This window comes from Pelodiscus sinensis, chromosome 30 (genome assembly GCF_049634645.1).
Source record: "Pelodiscus sinensis isolate JC-2024 chromosome 30, ASM4963464v1, whole genome shotgun sequence".
Classification (NCBI taxonomy): Eukaryota; Metazoa; Chordata; order Testudines; family Trionychidae; genus Pelodiscus; species Pelodiscus sinensis.
Genome location: NC_134740.1, coordinates 12,073,744 through 12,092,133, shown reverse-complemented (window position 1 = coordinate 12,092,133; position 18,390 = coordinate 12,073,744). Strand labels below are relative to the sequence as shown.

Below are 18,390 nucleotides of genomic sequence, written 5' to 3'. Positions count from 1 at the left end.
CATTTCAACAGGGCAATCAAGGAAAGGAGTGCGCTCCGTTCTACTCCTAGCAAAAGACATTTTTCTTTACCTTAACTATTCCTAAGGCTTATAACATGAAGGCTACGTCTACACTGGCCCCTTTTCCGGAAGGGGCATGTAAATTTCATGAGTCGTAGTAGGGAAATGCGCGGGGGATTTAAATATCCCCCGCGGCATTTAAATAAAAATGTCCGCCGCTTTTTTCCGGCTTTTAAAAAAGCCGGAAAAGAGCGTCTACACTAGCCCCGATCCTCCGGAAAAAGCGCCCTTTTCCGGAGGCTCTTATTCCTACTTCAAAGTAGGAAGCGCTTTTTCCGGAGGATCGGGGCCAGTGTAGACGCTCTTTTCCGGCTTTTTTAAAAGCCGGAAAAAAGCAGCGGACATTTTTATTTAAATGCCGCGGGGGATATTTAAATCCCCCGCGCATTTCCCTACTACGACTCATGAAATTTACATGCCCCTTCCGGAAAAGGGGCCAGTGTAGACGAGCCCAAAGAGCTTAATACAAAGTTATATGAGAATGATACATGGTTAGATGGAAGTGTTACAGAGATTCATCCATATATAAGAATGATACATGGTTAGACGGAAATGTTGCAGAGATTTATCCACACTCGTGGGTGGGAGGGGGCGAGTCCCGGGAGACTACACGCTGGAGGGGAGCCCCAGTTCACACCCGGGGCTGCAGGAGTTGCAGGGGGCAGGGCGGGACTCTGATTGGGTCCAAAAGTACCTTAAAACCTTCTCCTGGAGGAAAGATTATCCCATGTAAAGTTTGGTTGTGGTAGCTCTTATAGGCTGCATCTAGACTGGCAAGTTTTTTCCGTTAAAAGCATTTGCAGAAAATCATGCCAGTCTAGACGTAGACATAGTGTCCAAGTTATTAGTGCACAAACATTCGCCATTATGTATTAGATCTGCAGAAAGTGTTAAATAGTGAAGTGACGATAAAGATGCTGCTTGCTTAGGGTTCAATTAGGTCTCTGGCAGGTTCTGTCCAATGAGAACAGGCTGACAATACAGACCAGGAAGATGAAAGTCATTTACATTCAAATTCATATCCTCTTGAACAGCTTCCCTAAAGCCTCCTTCACTTCTTTATTTCTCAGAGTGTAGATGAAAGGGTTTAACAGCGGCGTTACGATAGTGTTCACAGTGTTGACGAACTTATGCATGTCAAAAAAGCTGTACCTGTAAACTCTGATGTAGAGGAAGATATTGGAGCTGTACCACATAACCACAACAATGAGGTGGGCAGAGCAGGTGGAAAAGGCCTTTTGCCGGCCTCGGGCAGACGGGATCCTCAGGATGGTGGAGATGATGAAAATGTAGGAGACCAGGGTTGTCAAACATGATCCCAGGATGACGATGATTGCCATAAGGAAACCGACCCACTTAACCACAGAAATGTCTGAGCAGGAGAGAAAGATCAAGGAATCGGCTCCGCAGAAGAAATTATTGATGACGTTAGAGCCGCAGAAGGACAACCTGGTGACCAGAGAATTGTGGATACTCATGCAAAGGAAACCAGACACCCAGCATAAAAAAGTCAGATGAGTGCATTTGGTGCTGCTCATGAGGGTGCTATAATGCAACGGGTAGCAAATGGCCAGATAGCGGTCATAGGCCATGACAGACAGGAGGAAAAATTCTGTGCAGCCCAGAGAGAAAATGAAGTACATCTGCAGGATGCAACCAACAAACGAGATGGTTTTGCTTTTCCCCAGGAAAATGGAAATGGCCTTAGGGACAGAAGCTGTGGTGTACCAGATCTCCAGGAAGGAGAGGTTGGAAAGGAAGATGTACATGGGCGTTTGGAGGTGAGGGCGAGCTATGACTACAGCTATTATGGCAAAGTTTCCTGTGACTGCCAAGATGTACGTCATGGTAAACACCACAGAGAGGGAGATCTGCAAAAGCTGATTGCCGGGGAATCCCAGCAAGATAAACTCTTGTGCGCTGGATTGATTTTCCTTCTCTACTCCAGTCATGGGCTCCATCTGTCAAGAGAGAAGACACGTAATTCAGGGGCAAATTAGTTACATGGATTCTTGGCCATCAGAGGTGACATTTTCACCTAGTTAGTTTGACAGGCTCCATTTACCATGAACTCACAATTAATTACATTCATTGTATTACTTTATTAACTGAGTCCCTTACTGGCCACTCTATTATCTTGCTTGGGATCAATTTCAGCCTGAGAAGTCTATAGACCCATTCGTCCTCCAATCTGCCCATTTATGGACCCATCAGATCTCTTCAGATCTCTGGAATCCCCGTGAGGTTCCAAGACTTGGGAGTTCACTGGATATTTACCGTTGATTTTCACAACTCCACGGATAATTCTTTTAGCTCTCTTGGATGTGATTATCTGGATCTGCTGCTGTAAAAATGTCTATTTTTTGTCACTTCTCTTCCACACCCTGATGAGACTTGAGAAGGTTTTCAGCATTTAGCATTCCCACTAGATGCCTCAATCTCTTATAATATGTGGCCCTGAGCTGCAGTTGAAATGTTATTCCACCCAGCAACGTGACCAAATCCTTTTCCCACCAATTTATTGAACTTCTGAACAAACAAGTGATATTTTGTGCTGAATCCTTTGTTACCTACTCATTTCCCGAATGTGAAGCAATCAGGGGAAAGGAACACTCTTTCCTGGATGTAAGTAGCAACCTGCAGGATATCCAGGACTGAAAGTGTGAAAAGGAACATTCTGAATCGATTTTCCTTCGCCCACTCTTGAGTTCTTCTGGTCACACAAGAGATTCATGGAGTTAGTTAAAAGAGAGACTGGAATAGGAATTTCATATTAATTAGTGTCCCAGGCATGCTAACTTCTGCATACTCATTACTTACAATCCCCGGCTTTTGTGCTTTGCTTTTCATCAGTAGATCTCAAAGCCTTTTACCGACAGGGGCAGGATCACTATTCCCACTTTAGAAAAGAGGGAACTACAAACCAGATCTAATGTCCCTGGTTTTGCACTCAGCTGGGAGGGAGGAGAACTGAGCTGAAGCAGAGAAAAATTCAGATTTTGGTATTACTCTGAGGAGTGTAGGAACCTTGTTCCCATAGACTCTCGAACTCTATTTTGATAAGGTTGGACAGACATCTATCGGGGTGATCTAGACGATGCTTTGTCCAGCCATGAGGGCATAGGACAGGACTTGATGACCTCTTGAGGTCCCTTCCAGTTCTACTGTTCTAGAACTGAGAAATGTTAGCTCATTTATTTACAGATGGGGAAACTGAGGCACTGTTATGTGACTTTCACACAGCAAGTCAGTGACATAGGATAATCAACAACTCCTAATTTCCCATCTGCTAGAACAGGCCATAGCTGAGATAGTCAAAGCTACCTAAGGGGCCAATTTAGAAAGCCTTTAGATGCCCAAAGGGATTGTTCAAAGGGGCTGCGTGTCTAGCATAGATTAGAATCTGTTATTTGTAGTGGTCTGAATGATTCTAAATGTCTCTCTTGGTGCTTAAATATCTTCAACAAGCTAGTGCTTAGACAACCAAATTCCCATGGAAATGAGCAAGGGGTGGGCAGCTGTGTGGTGCTTTGCGTAGTGAAAACCTCAGCCTGCTTCTAACCGCAATGATCACTCCATGTTTACATTTGTATCTTGTGGGCTCACTGAGTCAAATCCGCACCAAAGTCTGCAGATCTCATACTCCACTCCCGCCCATGCATGCAAGAGTTTCAAAAATGAAATGAAGGACAGAAATTGAGAGAAAAAAAGTGAGAGAGAGACCGTGGGAACATGTTAGACATGGACCAATTACTGCACACAGGAAACCTTTTCCTTCCAACCCGATATGGCCCAGTTGTACATTTTAAAGTATAGAAAAGTATTTATTAATATTTCTTTTTTTTCTTTCTCACACTCAGGCTCACGCTCATGCCCAAGCCCATGCCCATGCCCACACACATAATCTGGAGGACTTGGCTTATTAGCATTTGCTCAGAAAATCAGTCAGAAGAGACCCAGCCCTTCACACTGTATCTTGTTCCTTTAACATTTCTTGGATTCCGAGGAAAAAAATGCCTTGCTAATGGGGGTGCCATAGATTTCCCCCAGTCATAAATCCAACATGTAAAGACTTCAGAAACGTCCTCCTACGTATGGCACAGATTTCTGTACTGATTTGAAACTCACTCCATGAGTATTTAATCCTCCCCCTCCTACCTTTCCCCTTACCTGTTTGTGTACTGACGGCAACTCAACAATCCTACAAATAAGCCTAATTTATATTCCTTGGATGTGCCTTTGGGATTTGGTCTCAACAGAATTTCACTATTTTTTCCACAATGTGCCAGCCCCTGGCCGACTAAGAACAGTGCTCTCGATTAAAGACAAGCCATGGGGATTAGAAAACCTTGGTCCTGTATCTCCCCTGACTTGCTGATGGATCACCGTGTGATTGTTACTATTCCTTGGGCCTCACTGTGTCCTTCTGTAAAAGAAAAAAGGCTGGATTTGTAAAGAGATTCACACGCCTCCTATGAATGTGAAACCCGCTCGCATCTGTTCCTGTGAGGTACTCCTCTACTTCTCATACTCACATCATGTGTCTAAATACCTTTAGAGTTCTGGCCGTATGCAGCTCGCCCAAATTAAGAAACAAAGTCAAAATATCGACAAGCCATAAAGTGGTGAAATATACATAAGTATATAGAACCAGAGATCAGAATGTAAAGATATTCAGAAGTCTCAAGATAGGTAGTAAGGTACCTAGTGGGAAGTTCACAAGTCAATAATATGGTTAAATCATAGAATAGATTTATAGAATCCTAGGGCTGGAAGAGACCTCAGGAGATCATGGAATCCAGCCCCATGCCCAAAGCAAGACCAAGCACAGCTCAATCATCCCAGCCAGGTCTTTGTCAAGCTGGGATTTAAACACCCCAAGGGATGGAGATTCCATCCCCTCCTGAGGAAATCCATCCCAGTGCTTCCCCACCCTCCTAGTTATTAATTTTTTCCTAGTAGACAATCTTGACCTCCCTCACTGCAATTTGAGACCATTTCTCCTTGTTCTGCTCTAGATCTCCTTGGAATTCTCCTCCTAGTGCAGCTCAATATGCCATTAGCCTTTTTGTCTAGAAGGCCACCCTGTTGACTCATATGCAGCCTCCCATCCACTGGAATCCCCAGGTCCTTTTCTGCCGAACTGCTATTTAGCTAGTTGGTTTGAGCCTGTACCAATGCTTGGGATTCTTCTGTCCTAAGAACAGGTCTCTGCACTTGTCCTTATTGAACCTCCTCAGATTTCTTTTCTCCCAGTCCTCTAATCTGTTCAGGTTACTCTGGAACCTATCCCTGCCATCCAGAATATCTACCTTTACCCCTAGCTTACGATCATCCACAAAACTTGCTGAAGATGCAATCCATCCCCTCATCCAGGTCATTAAGAAAGATATTGAACAAAACAGGCCCTAGAGCGGATCCTTGGGGAATCCCTCTAGAAACCGACTGCCAACCAGACATTGAGCCGTTGATCACTACCTGCTGGGCCTGACAGTCTAGCCAGCTTTCTATCCACCTTACAGTCCATTTTTCCAATCCATACTCCCTTAACTTGCTGGCAAGACTATTGTGGGAGACCGTATCAAAAGCTTTGCTAAAGTCAAGATAGGTCACATCCACTGACTTCCCCATTTGCAGCCTCTCAGCCAGTTACCTCATCATAGAAGCTAATCAGGCTGGCGTGGCATGACTTGCCCTTGGTGAATCCATGTCGGCTATTCCTGATCACTTTCCTCTCTTGTACATATTTCAAAATGGATTCCTTGAGAATCCCCTTCATGACTTTTCCGGTGACTGAGAGTATAGAACTCCATCTGAATTCAATAGGATTTAGATGTTTCAGCCAATGAGATGATTTAGTTGGGGTTGGTCCTACTTTGGGCAGGTGGCTGGGCTTGTTTGCTTCCTGAGGTCCCTGCCAATGCTATGATTCAATGAAAATTGCACAAGGCACCTAATTACTAAAGGGTATGTCTGGAGTACATGGCTCCATTGACGGAGCCATGTAGATGAGTTTACTAGACATAGGAAAATATAGCGGCAATTAAAATAATCACCACTTCATTTACATCAAAATGGTTGCCACGCTGTGCCGCTAAACAGTTGATCGGCACAGCGTGGCAGTCTGGACACGCCGCTGTCAACAAGGGAAGCCTTTGTCAACCTCTCCATTATGCCTTGTGAAATGTCCTATGTCTAGTAAACTCAACTACATGACATACCCATAGAAAATTTATCTCTAGTTCCCACAAAAATTGTATATTGGCTGTTGCATAAACACCAAACATGATTCTGGGCTGCATTAACAGTAGTGTTGTGAGCAAGAGATGAGAAGTATTTCTTCTGCTCTACTCTGTGCTGAATGGGTTTCATTTGGAGTATTGAGTCCAGTTATGGGCACCACTTTTCAAGAAAGATGTGGAGAAATTGGAGAAGATCCAGAGAAGAGTAACAAGAATGATTAAAGGGCTAGAGAACAAGAGCTCCAAGGAAAGACTGAAATAATTGGGCTTGCTTAGTTCAGAAAAGAGAAGACTTAGAGGGGTCATGATAGCGGTTTTCAAGTATCTAAAAGGGTGTCAAAAGGAGAAGGGGGGGAGGGAATTGCTCTCCTTGGTCTCTGAGGATAGGGCAAGAAACAATGGGGTTAAATTGCAGCAAGGGAGGCTTAGGCTGAACAACTTCCTAAATTTCAGGGTGGTTAAGCACTTGAATAAATTGCCTCAGGTAGTAACCTAAAAGCAAACCAGCCCCAGGAAAACCCCGGGGATCCCACAGGTTCACCTGGTGGCCTATAAACAAACCAGCCAGGGTTGTGCTGCTGGCCTAAAAGTAAACTGGTCACAAGGTGAACCTCTAGGATCCAAGGGGGTTGACCTGGTGGCTCTTTTGGTTTGGGACTACCACTCCAACGTTATTGGATCCTATAGAATGATCGACTGGACCAAAAGCAAACCAGCCATAAAGTTACCTCCATTGAATCCTATGAATTGACTTCCTGGCCCAAAAGCAAACTGGCCACCAGGTCCACCCCAACAGGTCCCTTCCTGAAAGGAGGTTGGCCCTCAGATCAGCTCTTTTGGATTCTGTGGGTTTACCTGGTCCCCTAAATGGAATCTGGCCATCACAACAACCCCTTAGATTCTATGGGGTGTGGCAGGGTCAGTCCCACTCCTGGGCCCCTGACCCCTGTTCAGCCCACTGTCCTGCAGAATAGCAGTCACAGTATATGGCTCACTTGCCTTGGTTTGAGATTTGTTGTCTCCCTGTCGTCTTTAACAAGGTCGATGCTGCTCTCCTGGCTCCTCCGGTGTCTTTCTCTCCCCAAACTCCTCCTCAGCTCTCTCTCCCCTCACCAACAGGGAGAGTTCTTAAATAGTTCTTCAAGCAGCCCCAATTAGTTTCACCCCGGCCTTAATTGATTTTGCAGCCGCCCTGTCTCAGCTGCCCCTAATTAGCCAGGATTGCTGATTCTCTCTGCAAGAGCTGCCTCTTTCCCCTTCCACCAAGCTCTTTAACCTGCTGTGTTACCCCTGCTCTGTCACAGGGGTTGACCTGGTGTCCTGAAATGAAGCTGGCCATCAGGTCAACCATGTTTGATTTTATGGGTTTACCTGGTCTCCTGAAAGGAGGTTGGCCATCAAGAGAACCCTTTTGGATTGTATGTGATTTCCTGTTCACGGAAGCTGGACCTCTGGTCACCCTTTTGGATTCTATGGGTTTACCTGGTCTCCTAAATGGAATCTTGCCATGACATCAACCATTAGATTCTATGGGGTTTACCTGGTGTACTGAAATGAAGAAGGCCATCAGGTCAACCTCATTTGATTCTATGGGTTTACCTGGTCTCCTGAAAGCAATTACAATCAGGTTAACCCTCTTGGATCCTATGGGTTTATCTGTTGTCCTGAAAGGATGCTGACCATCAGGTCAAGCCCATTGGATTCTATGGGTTTACCTGGACACCTGAAAGGAGGCTGGCCATCAAGTGAACCCTTTTGGATTGTATGGATTTACCTATTGTTCTGAGAGGAAGCTAGCCATCAGCTCAACCTCATTTCAACTTGTGGATTTACCTGGTCACCTGAAAAGAAGTGGCCATCAGGTCAATTATGTTGGATTATATGGGATTACCTTGTCTCCTGTAAGTAAACTAGGCATCAGATCAACCCCTTCAACTTTGTAGGGGTTTACCTGGTGTCCTGCCAGCAAATAGCTCCCAGGCCAAACCTATTGCTTACTATGGGTTTAAGTGCTGCCTTCCAAGCCACCAGGTCAACCCCACAGGGCTAGATAGCAGTCTCACTCCAGCCATACAGCCACCCCAGCCTAGGAGCGAGGGGCAAGCACCCTTAGGACTTCCAAACCCACATACAAAGCCCTGGGAAACCTCCCCATTGTCACTTGCAGGTCACAAGGCTCTTGCTCTTGACTATTTACATATGATGGCCAAGACACAGAGGCCTCCCTTGATGGCTTTCTATCACACACTGAACAATCCAAAAGGATTTCTCATTCCATGTGTCTAATTTAAGCACAGGAGTGACACAGACACCGAAATAAGAGAAATAGAAGCAGCAGGTCATGACTTGGAGGTTGACGGGTGACATGAAATCTTTTGCTGAAAGCCCCTTTGAGTTATGGATCTTCATGAGGGGTTTGGCAACCCAGATGGGAGTGCTTGGTTGAGGGAGGGCATGCACAATCGGGAGCCAGACAAATAGGGGGCAGTCTGGCACTGCTGAGACAAGGGGGAAGGATATGAGACGGGTTGAGGAAAGGGGTAATGGGGTAAGGGTGGGGTTGTGGTGTGAGAGGGGAAGCAAAATAGAGTGGGGGTTTGGTGACTGGCATTTTCTAGGAACTTCTCCAGTCTCCCAATGTATTCCCAAATATACTCTGTGACAGAGTGTGGGAGGAACACAGCTCCTTTGATAATCGCTTAGATTGGAAGCTACAGATTTACTGTCCTAAAAGCAGGATGGATATCAGGTCAACCCCATTGAACATTGTTGGTTGACCTGATGGCCTGAATGCAAGGTGGCCACCAGGTCAACCAAAATGGATTCTGTGAGTTTATCCAGTCTCCTGAAAGGCAGTTAGTTACCAGGTGAACCCTACAAGAGTCTATAGGTTTACCTGCTGTCATGGGAGGAATCTGGCCATCAGGTCAACCCTTTAGATTCCATAGGGTTTACCTGGTCTCCTGAAGGGAAGCTGGCCATCAGGTTAAAATATTTGGATCCCCAAGGTTTACCTGGGGTCTTAAAAAGAATATGGCCAACAGGTCAACTCCATTGGATACGTTGGGTTTACCTGGTGCCCTAAAAGGAAACTGGCCATCAGGTCAACCATGTTGGATTCTATGGGCTTACCTGTTGTCCTGAAGAAAGCTGGCCATCAAGTCAACCTTTTAGATTCCATAGGGTTTACCCAGTTTCCTGAAAGGAAGGGGGCCATCAGGTAAAAAAAAATGGATCCCTTGGGTTTACACAGAGTACTAAAGGGTATATGGCCACCAGGCCAACCCCATTGGATACTATTGGTTCACCTGGTGCCCTAAAAGGAAGCTGGCCATCAGGTCAACCTTTTAGATTCTATAGAGTTTACCTGGTCTCCTGAAAGGAAGCTGGCCATCAGGTCAAACTGTATGGATACCTGTGGTATACCTAGTCTCCTAAAGGGTATCTGGCTACCAGGTGAAACCCATTGGATACTATGGCTTCATCTGGTAACCTAAAAGGAACATGGTCATCAATCTATTTGGATCCCCAAGATTTACCTGGTGTTCTTAAAGGTATATGGCAACTAGGTTGACTGCATTGGATACTACGGGTTCACCTGGTGACCTAAAAGAAAGCTGGCCATTACGTCAACCCTGTTCCATTCTATAGGGTTTACCTGTTGTTCTGAAAGGAACGTGGCCATCAGCTCAACTCAATTGGATCCTATGGGTTTACCTGGTGTTCTGCAAGCAAACCAGGTCCCAGGACAAACCTAGGGCATACCATGGGTTTAACTGCTGCCTTCAAAGCCACCAGGTCAACCCCACAGGTCTAGACAGCAGTCTCACTCCGGCCATACGGCCATCCCAGCCTAGGAGCGAGGGGCAGGCGCCCTCAGGACTTCCAAACCCACAGACAAAGCCCTGGGGAACCTCTCCCATTTATACTTGCTGGTCACAAGGCTCTTGCTCTTGTTCTACAGGAGGCTGAAGGAAACCCCCCTGTTATACACTCAGCAATGAGGACTCCCTCCGTGTGGGCAGAGGGGAGACCCAGCGCTCCAGGGACGAGGTGTCTGTGGACGTTCCTGCCGGAGCAAAGAATGTCGGCAGGCGCGACTCTGCCATAGACGGAGTCATCACCACTTGAGCAAGCTGGATTCTCCGCAACCTCAGACACCCCTTAACGCCAGTGGACGTGACCCTGACTCTGAGAGAGACCCCCGGACAGGGAGGCAGATGGGATGTCCCTCGACTGGGCCCCCCGGGGCGAGATTCAGCCCAGCCGTGGCGGGATACACAAGGTAGAAGGTGGAGAGGGGACTGGGGGACAGAACCAGGCTGAAGGACTTCTGGGCTCTGATCCCCTCTCTGCACCAGCCTGAGCCCCCCAACTCAGGACTTTTTCCAGCATGTAACCAGCCAAATAAACCATGTGACACAGCTCCGGGCCAAGCCGTCAGAATGAGGGGAGGGAAAAGGACAGCCCTGCCTCCGCCCAGGCTGGGCAGGGAATCCCCCCAGCCTTCTGGAACTCTCCTGTGGGGAGAGAGCTGGAATTCCAGCCCTTTGGGGCTTCCAGAGCCAGGTTCCACGGCAGTTACACTGAGGGCCAGAGAGAGCGGGGGAACCCCAAAACCTGTCTCCTGTGATTGGGAGCAGATCCCACGGATTCTCTCCCAGCAGATTTCAGATTAACGTGTTTGTCTCTGTCTATTTTTTCTCTTTTTTAATAAAAACCCGATTTTAAATATTCCATATTTTTTACCTTTTCCTATATATAGTCATGTGTGTGTCTTCCTTTATTTGATTGTCATACACATTTATTACCGTTCTGCAAGGGTCTGTGGTTTTCTATTTCCTTTCATTATTTTCATTGTGTTTTAAATCACGTTACCATTGCCAAATGACTATATTTGTTGTTATTTTATTTCTAATATTTTAGTACTTTGCAATTGGATTGTGACTATTGTTATTTCACTTTATATTTTAAAATTTAGTTCCATGTTTTGTTTTATTTTATTTTCAATCTCTTGGACAGCCTTCTTTTGGGGACCTTTCCCTGTCATAGTTTGGAGACCCAGAAACCAGGCCTGTGTCCCTTCCTCATAGCCATGTCCCATGCCGGGTGTCTGGCCTCTGATTCCAGCCATCCCCTCTCGCTGAGCCTCATTTGTGACCCCGGTTTGGGGCTGGTTCATGTGTTAGGGAGAAAAGGCTGAGCTGCATTTTCAGATCTCTCAGCGTAACCAATTGACAGTGAGTGAGACTTCTAGGGAGCAAGGGAGACTGAAAGGGGGGTTCAGAGCAGCATCATGCCCCTACTGAATCCCTGGCCTCCAGCCCCACAAAGCTATTCAGGGTCTGTGGGGACTTGTGCTCTTCTGTGGCCTGTTGGGAAATAGGGATTTGACACTTGACCAGGAGGAACACTGGGCATGGTGACATTGGATTGTATGGGTTTACCTGCTGTCCTGGGAGGTATCTGGCCAACTCTGTATATTCTATAGGGTTTACCTGGTCTCCTGAAAGGAAGCTGGCCATCAGGTCAACCCATTTAAATCCCCTGAGTTTACCTGATGCCCTAAAGAGAATCTGGCCACCAGGTCAACCCCATTGGATTGTATGGATTTACCTGCTGTCCTGAGATGAATCTGGCCATCGGGTGAACCCCTTAGATTCTATAGGGTTTACCTGGTGTTCCAAAAGGAAACTGGGTGGGGGCTGGTTCATGTGTTAGAGACAAAACTCTGAGTAGCATTTTCAGCTCACTCAGTGTAACCAATTGACAGTGAGTGAGACTTCTAGGGAGCAAGCGAGACCCGAAAGGGGGATTCAGAGCAGCATCAAGATGCCATCGAATCCCTGGCCTCCAGCCCTACAAGGCTATTCAGAGTCTGTGGGGACTTGTGCTCCTCTGTGGCCTATTGGGAAGCAGGGATCTGGCATTTTACCAGGAGGAACACTGAAGACGGTGACACTGGATTGTATGGGTTTACCTGCTGTCCTAGAAGGTATCTGGCCATGAGGTCAACTCCTTAGATTCTATAGGGTTTAACTGGTCTCCTGAAAGGAAGCTGGCCATCAGGTCAACCCATTTGGATCCCCTGGGTTTACCTGGTGTCCTAAAGGGATTCTGGCCACCAGGTCAACCCCACTGTATACTATGGGTTCATCTGGTTATCTAATCGGAGGGCAGCCATTACGTCAAGTCTGTTGGATTCTATATGTGTACCTCATGTCGTGAAAGGCAGTTACACCAATAATGTGCACAGAAAGATGCCAGTGCAGAGCTCCGTTTGAGCTGACTTATAATCACAGATGCTAAAACAGGACTCCTCGGCCGGGTATTTTGGGACCTTGGATACCGAAGCAAAATTTCATGAATTGTAAGGGAGGCACCAACTGCTGGATTTGCTTCTACTTTCACACCGTCACTCAGGGATCTCTTTGTACCTGTCCCTGCCTGCTGCCCGCGAGTGATTTAAAACACCCCCAGTAGAACCGTGAGGCTAAATTGGCTCCCAGCAGCTTGCTCCGTGCTGCTGTCAGCACATCCCTCTGGCCCAGGGGAGGTGTGTGCAGAGCAGGCCTGTCAAAAGGCCTTCTTAGAAAAGCTACACTCCTCCAGGCCATCCTGGTCATTCCATTTCACTAAGATGCCTGCCAGCACAGTAGTGTCATGGGATCTGGCCAATGTTGCCACCCTGCACCAAGTCCCCATAATCCCCGAGGCTGTATCCCTAAGTGACCGGGTCTTGGGAGAAGGGGAGCAGTTGTGGAAGAGGGAGGAGTGAGGGTGGGAAGAGGAAGCATGGGGCTGGAACAAGGACAGAATTTGGGAGAAGGGTGTGGACACCCCCCTGCACACACGCACAACCATAGCTGCAAGGACACCAGGTGCGCGAAGCACTACAATCTGAATTGTGGAGCTTCTCTGGCCACAGATGGCCTGTGGGCTGTGAGTTTGAGACCCCTGATGTCACCTGTTATTGGTAACATTTTGTATCAGTCATTCCACAGCTTTGGCCAGCATCAGTCTCAGTCTAACAACCCGGGATTCTCTCTTTTAAATATTGGTGGCATCTCTGTGGTTTGTTCTCTCCATTCCTCTGCAGAGCTACGAATGTTGAACTTCAACAGACTTTACTGAGACTGTGCTCAGGCCTGGCTGAGTCCTGGCCTCCTATTTCAGTTGATCATAATTACATTTTCAACAGTTAATACAACTATCAGCATCAGTTCCTGATAATTTTGAGTCATTGATGTTGTTAGCACTTGTTGCAAAAGCCACTAAGATTTCACTATATTATTCATTTTTCATCCCACATACAATTTTACAGCATAAAACGTATGTATAGCTACATTTATCACCTTAAATCAAGCCAGTAGAATTTCATGACAACGTACCAACTCCAGCTTCGGCTAGCACTATTTAACCTATTTATAAACTATCTGGAGAAAGCGGTAAATAGTGAAGTGACGTTAAAGATGCTGTTTGCTTAAGGCACAATTAGGTCTCTGGTGGGTTCTCTCCAATGGGAACAGGCTGATAATGCAATCCAGGAAAATGAAAACCATTTGCAACCAAATTTACGTCCTCCTCAACACATTCCATAAAGCCTCCTTCACTTCTTTATTTCTCAGAGTGTAGATGAAAGGGTTTAACAGCGGTGTTACGATAGTGTTCAGAGTGTTGACAAACTTATGTATGTCCAAAGAGCTCTGTCTGGAAACTCTGACATACAGGAAGATGGTGGAGCCGTACCACATAACCACAACAATGAGATGGGCAGAGCAGGTGGAAAAGGCCTTTTGCCGGCCTTGGGCTGATGGGATCTTCAGGATGGTGGAGATGATGAAAATGTAGGAGACCAGGGTTGTCAAACATGATCCCAGGATGACAATGATTCCCATGGTGATACTGACCCACTTAACCACAGATGTGTCTGAGCAGGAGAGAAAGATCAAGGAATCGGCTCCGCAGAAGAAATTATTGATGACATTAGAGCTGCAGAAGGACAACCTGGCAACCAGAGAATTGTGGATTATCATAAAAAGGAAACCAGACACCCAGCATAAAAAAGCCAGCTGACTGGACTTGGTGCTGCTCATGAGGGTGCTATAATGCAACGGGTAGCAAATGGCCAGACAACGGTCATAGGCCATGACAGACAAGAGGAAAAATTCCGTGCAGCCCAGGGAGAAAATGACATACATCTGCAGGATGCAACCAACAAACGAGATGGTTCTGCTTTTCCCCGGGAAAACGGCAATGGCCTTAGGCACACACGCTGTGGTGTACCAGATCTCCAGGAAGGAGAGGTTGGAAAGGAAGATGTACATGGGCGTTTGGAGGTGAGGGTGGGCCATGACTAAAGCTATTATGGCCAGGTTTCCCGTGACAGCCAAGATGTACATCATGGTAAACACCACAGAGAGGGAGATCTGCAAATGCTGATTGCCGGGGAATCCCAGGAGAATAAACTCTTGTGCGCTGGATTGATTTTCCTTCTCTACTCCAGTCCCGGGCTCCATCTGTCAAGAGACAAGAGATTACGACTCAGGGGCAAATTTGTTACATGGATTGTTGGCCATCAGAGGAGACGTTTTCACCTAGTGACTTTGACAGAGTCCATTTACCATCAGCTCCCATTCAATTACATTCACTGTATTACTTTAGTAACTAAATCCCTTATTGGACACTCTTTTATCTTGCCTGGAATCTATATCAGCTTGACAAATCTACAGAACCATTGGCCCTCTAATCTACTCATTTTAAAAACTGACCCATCAGATCTCTTCAGATCTCTGGAATCCCCCTGAGGTTCCAAGACACATGAAAATCAATGGTAAATGTCCAGTGAATTCTTCATCCTACATTTTTAACACTCTTGGATGTCAGTTATCTGGATCTACTGCTGTAAAAGTGCCTCATTTTTGTCTCCTCTCTTTAACATCCTGATGAAATAGGAGAGGATTTGAGAGGGTTTCAACCATTTAGCATTCCCACTAGATACCGCAATCCCTTTTAATATGTGGCCTTGAGCTGTGGTTGAAACTTTATTCCACCCAGCAACGTGACCAAATCCATTTCCCACCAATTTTAGGAACCTCTGAACAAGCAAGTGATAGTTTGTGCTGAATCCTGCGTTACCTACTCATTTCCCGAATGAGAAGCAATCAGGGGAAAGGAACACTCCTTTCTGTGTGGAAGTAGCAGCCTCCAGGAAATCCAGCACTTAGGGCATGAAAAGGAGCACACGGAATCGATTTTCCATCGCCCGCTCTTGAGTTCTCCTGGTCACACAAGAGATTCACGGAGTTAGTTAAATCACTTCCCTAGATCGGCTGGCAATGCTCCTCCTAATGTATCCTAATATGCCATTAGGCTTCTTGGCTACCAGGGCATCCTATTGACTCATCTCCAGCTTCTCATCCACTGTAATCCCCAGGGCCGTTTCTGCTGAATTGTTACTTAGACAGTCGGTCCCCAGCCTGTAACGATGCTTAGATGCTTTGGTCCCTACGGCAGGACTCTGCACTTGTCCTTGATGAACCTCATCAGATATCTTTTGACCCAGTCCTCCAATGTGTCTAGGTCACTCTGGACCCTATCCCTGCTCTCCAGCGTATCTACCTCTCCCCCTAGCTTATTGGTGTCATCTGCCAACTTGTCAAAGGAGAATTTCACTAGCGACAGGCACATGCATGGAAATTTCCTTTCATAACACTAAAGCATGCAGACAGGGAAAAGTAAGAAAAATGCTGCTTGAGAATTTGTTGGAGTTAATGTCCAGGGATTTATATTTCCAATGATTAGTAAAGTCCACATGACTTTATCTCGGTGGCAATTTTTGTATTTGCAGCTCTAGTTAAATTGCAGAATTCCCCCAGCACTCTGGATGAGCTGTTGAAATAAGGATATTTAGTTTCTATGGTTTTATGTGTGATGGTCACAATTTACATGTTTAAATGGTTGGTAGAGCTATTCGTTTGAATCTCAGAGTCGGCTGTCGTTTGTCTGCCAGTCTCCCCGACGTCCTAATTTTGTGCAACTATGTAAATTTAAATAAATTATAATTTGCAGCACGCCTTTTCATTTTTTAAAGTATCGTATCACTCATCAAAAGTATAAATAAAATATTGCCAAACCGATTCATTGCATAGGAACATCTCAGAGAGACTGGAATGGGAATTTTATATACATTGGTGTCCCGGGCATACTAATGTGCAGATACTCATTCATTACAATCTCCGGCTTTTGTGCCTAGCTTTTCATGAGTAGATCTCAAAGCTTTTTACCAACAGGGGCTGGATCACTATTTCCACTTCAAAACCAGGGATATTAGATCTGGTTTGTAGTTCCCTCTTTTTTAAACTCAGTTGGGAGGAGAATTGGTTGATTGTGTCTTTGCTTCAACCCCACCACCCCCCTTTGAAAATCCCTCTCCAGAGAAAAATACAGATCTTGGTGTTATTTTGAGGACTGTAGGAGCTTAGGCCGTGTCCAGACTCAGGGGTTTTTTCGGGAAAAGTAGCCTTTTCCCGAAAAAACTTCCCCTGCGTCCAGACTCAAGCCGCGTTCTTTCGAAATTATTTCGAAAGAACGCGGCTTTTCTTTCGATAGCGGTAAACCTCGTTTCACGAGGAAGAACGCCTTCCTTTGAAAGTTCCTCTTTCGAAGGAAGGCGTTCTTCAATGTAAAGAGGCCGTCTTCGAAAGAGAGCATCCAGACTCGCTGGGTGCTCTCTTTCGAAAAAGCGGATTTCTCTTTCGAAAGATCCGCCTGCAGTCTAGACGCGATCTTTCGAAAGAGGCTCTTTCGAAAGAAGCCTGCAGTCTAGACATAGCCCTGGTTCCTACTGACTCTCGAAATCTACTTTGAGAAGGTTGGGCAGACATCTATCAGGGTGATCTAGATGGTGTTTGGTCCTGCTGTGAGGGTAGAGGACTGGACTTGATGACCTCTCTAGGTCCCCTTCATGTCTAGTGTTCTAGAACTGAGCAGTGTTAGCTCATTTATTTAGAGACAGGGAAACTGAGGCACAGTTATGTGAATTTCACACAGCAAGTCAGTGACGGAGTTAAGACAATCACCGACTCCTTATCACCCATCTCCTGGAGCAAGCCACCGCTGAGATAGTCAAAGCTACCTAAGGGGCAAATTCAGAAAGGCTTTTAGGTGCCCAATGAGATTGTTCACAGGAGCTGTGTACCTAGCATAGATTAGAATCTGTTATTTGTAGTTGTATAAATGTTTCTAAATGTGTCTCTTGGTGCTTAAATACCTTCAACTAGCTAGTCCTTAGAGAAATCAGTTCCCATGGAAATGAGTGAGGAGTGGGCAGCCGTGTGGTGCTTTGGGCAGTGAAAACCTCAGCCTGCTTCTAACCGCAATGGCCACTCCATGTTTACATTTGTTTCGTGCTGACTCACTCAATAGCAGCACCAAAATCTGAAAATAGCTTCCCCCCCACCTCCATGCATGCAAGAGTTGCAAAAGTGAAATGAAAGACAGAAACAGAGAAAAAATTGTGAGAGATACAGTGGAAATATGTTACAGACGGACCAATTGCTGCACATGTGAAATCTTTTCCTTCCAACCAGATATCATAGAATAGTAGGACTGGAAGGGACCTCGAGAGGTCATCGAGTCCAGTCCCCTGCCCTCATGGCAGGCCCAAATACTGTCTAGACCATCCCTGACAGACATTTATCTAACCTACTCTTAGATATCTCCAGAGATGGGGATTCCACAACCTCCCTGGGCAATTTATTCCAGTGTTTAACCACCCTGACAGGAAGGAACTTTTTCCTAATGTCCAACCTAAACCTCCCTTGCTGCAGTTTAAGCCCATTGCTTCTTGTTCCATCCTCAGAGGCCAAGATGAACCAGTTTTCCTCCTCCTCCTCATGACACCGTTTTAGATATGGCCCCATAGATCACATTTCAAAGTATAGAAAAGTATTTATCAATATTTCTTGGCTGCTCTCTCTCTCTCTCTCTCTCTCTCTCTTCTTTCTTTCTCACACTCATGCCCACGCCCACACTCATCATCTGGAGGACCGGGCTTATTAGCGTGTGCACACAGAATCTGTCAGGA

The 18,390-nt window shown here is 46.0% G+C and overlaps 3 protein-coding genes across 5 annotated transcripts in view; 1 reads left to right on the top strand and 2 right to left on the bottom strand.

Annotated features, from left to right (window-relative positions):
- Positions 1–18,390, top strand: part of LOC142821323 (olfactory receptor 11G2-like) — a 75,447-nt gene that overhangs the window by 51,500 nt on the left and 5,557 nt on the right. For 2 of the 3 annotated variants that reach the window (XR_012898138.1, XR_012898139.1), the window contains one exon: positions 10,267–10,727. The exons of the other annotated variant lie outside the window; for it this stretch is intronic. The gene's annotated coding sequence lies outside the window, so the exon portion shown is untranslated. Of the gene's footprint in view, positions 1–10,266; positions 10,728–18,390 lie in introns of those variants that run through there. 3 annotated transcript variants of the gene reach the window in all.
- Positions 1,077–2,015, bottom strand: LOC102446319 (olfactory receptor 6F1-like). Its single transcript, XM_006135642.2, has one exon. The coding sequence runs from the start codon at positions 2,010–2,012 to the stop codon at positions 1,077–1,079; it is 936 nt and encodes a 311-aa protein (XP_006135704.2). The 5' UTR covers positions 2,013–2,015.
- LOC102446086 (olfactory receptor 6F1-like) lies at positions 13,877–14,815 on the bottom strand. The gene has a single exon (XM_006135641.3). It carries the CDS (start codon positions 14,705–14,707, stop codon positions 13,877–13,879), a length of 831 nt encoding a protein of 276 aa, XP_006135703.2. The 5' UTR covers positions 14,708–14,815.

Bases quoted from the DNA above. Each gene is read 5' to 3' on its own strand.
- LOC102446319 (XM_006135642.2), bottom strand. From the start codon at position 2,012: ATGACTGGAGTAGAGAAGGAAAATCAATCCAGCGCACAAGAGTTTATC.
- LOC102446086 (XM_006135641.3), bottom strand. From the start codon at position 14,707: ATGATGTACATCTTGGCTGTCACGGGAAACCTGGCCATAATAGCTTTA.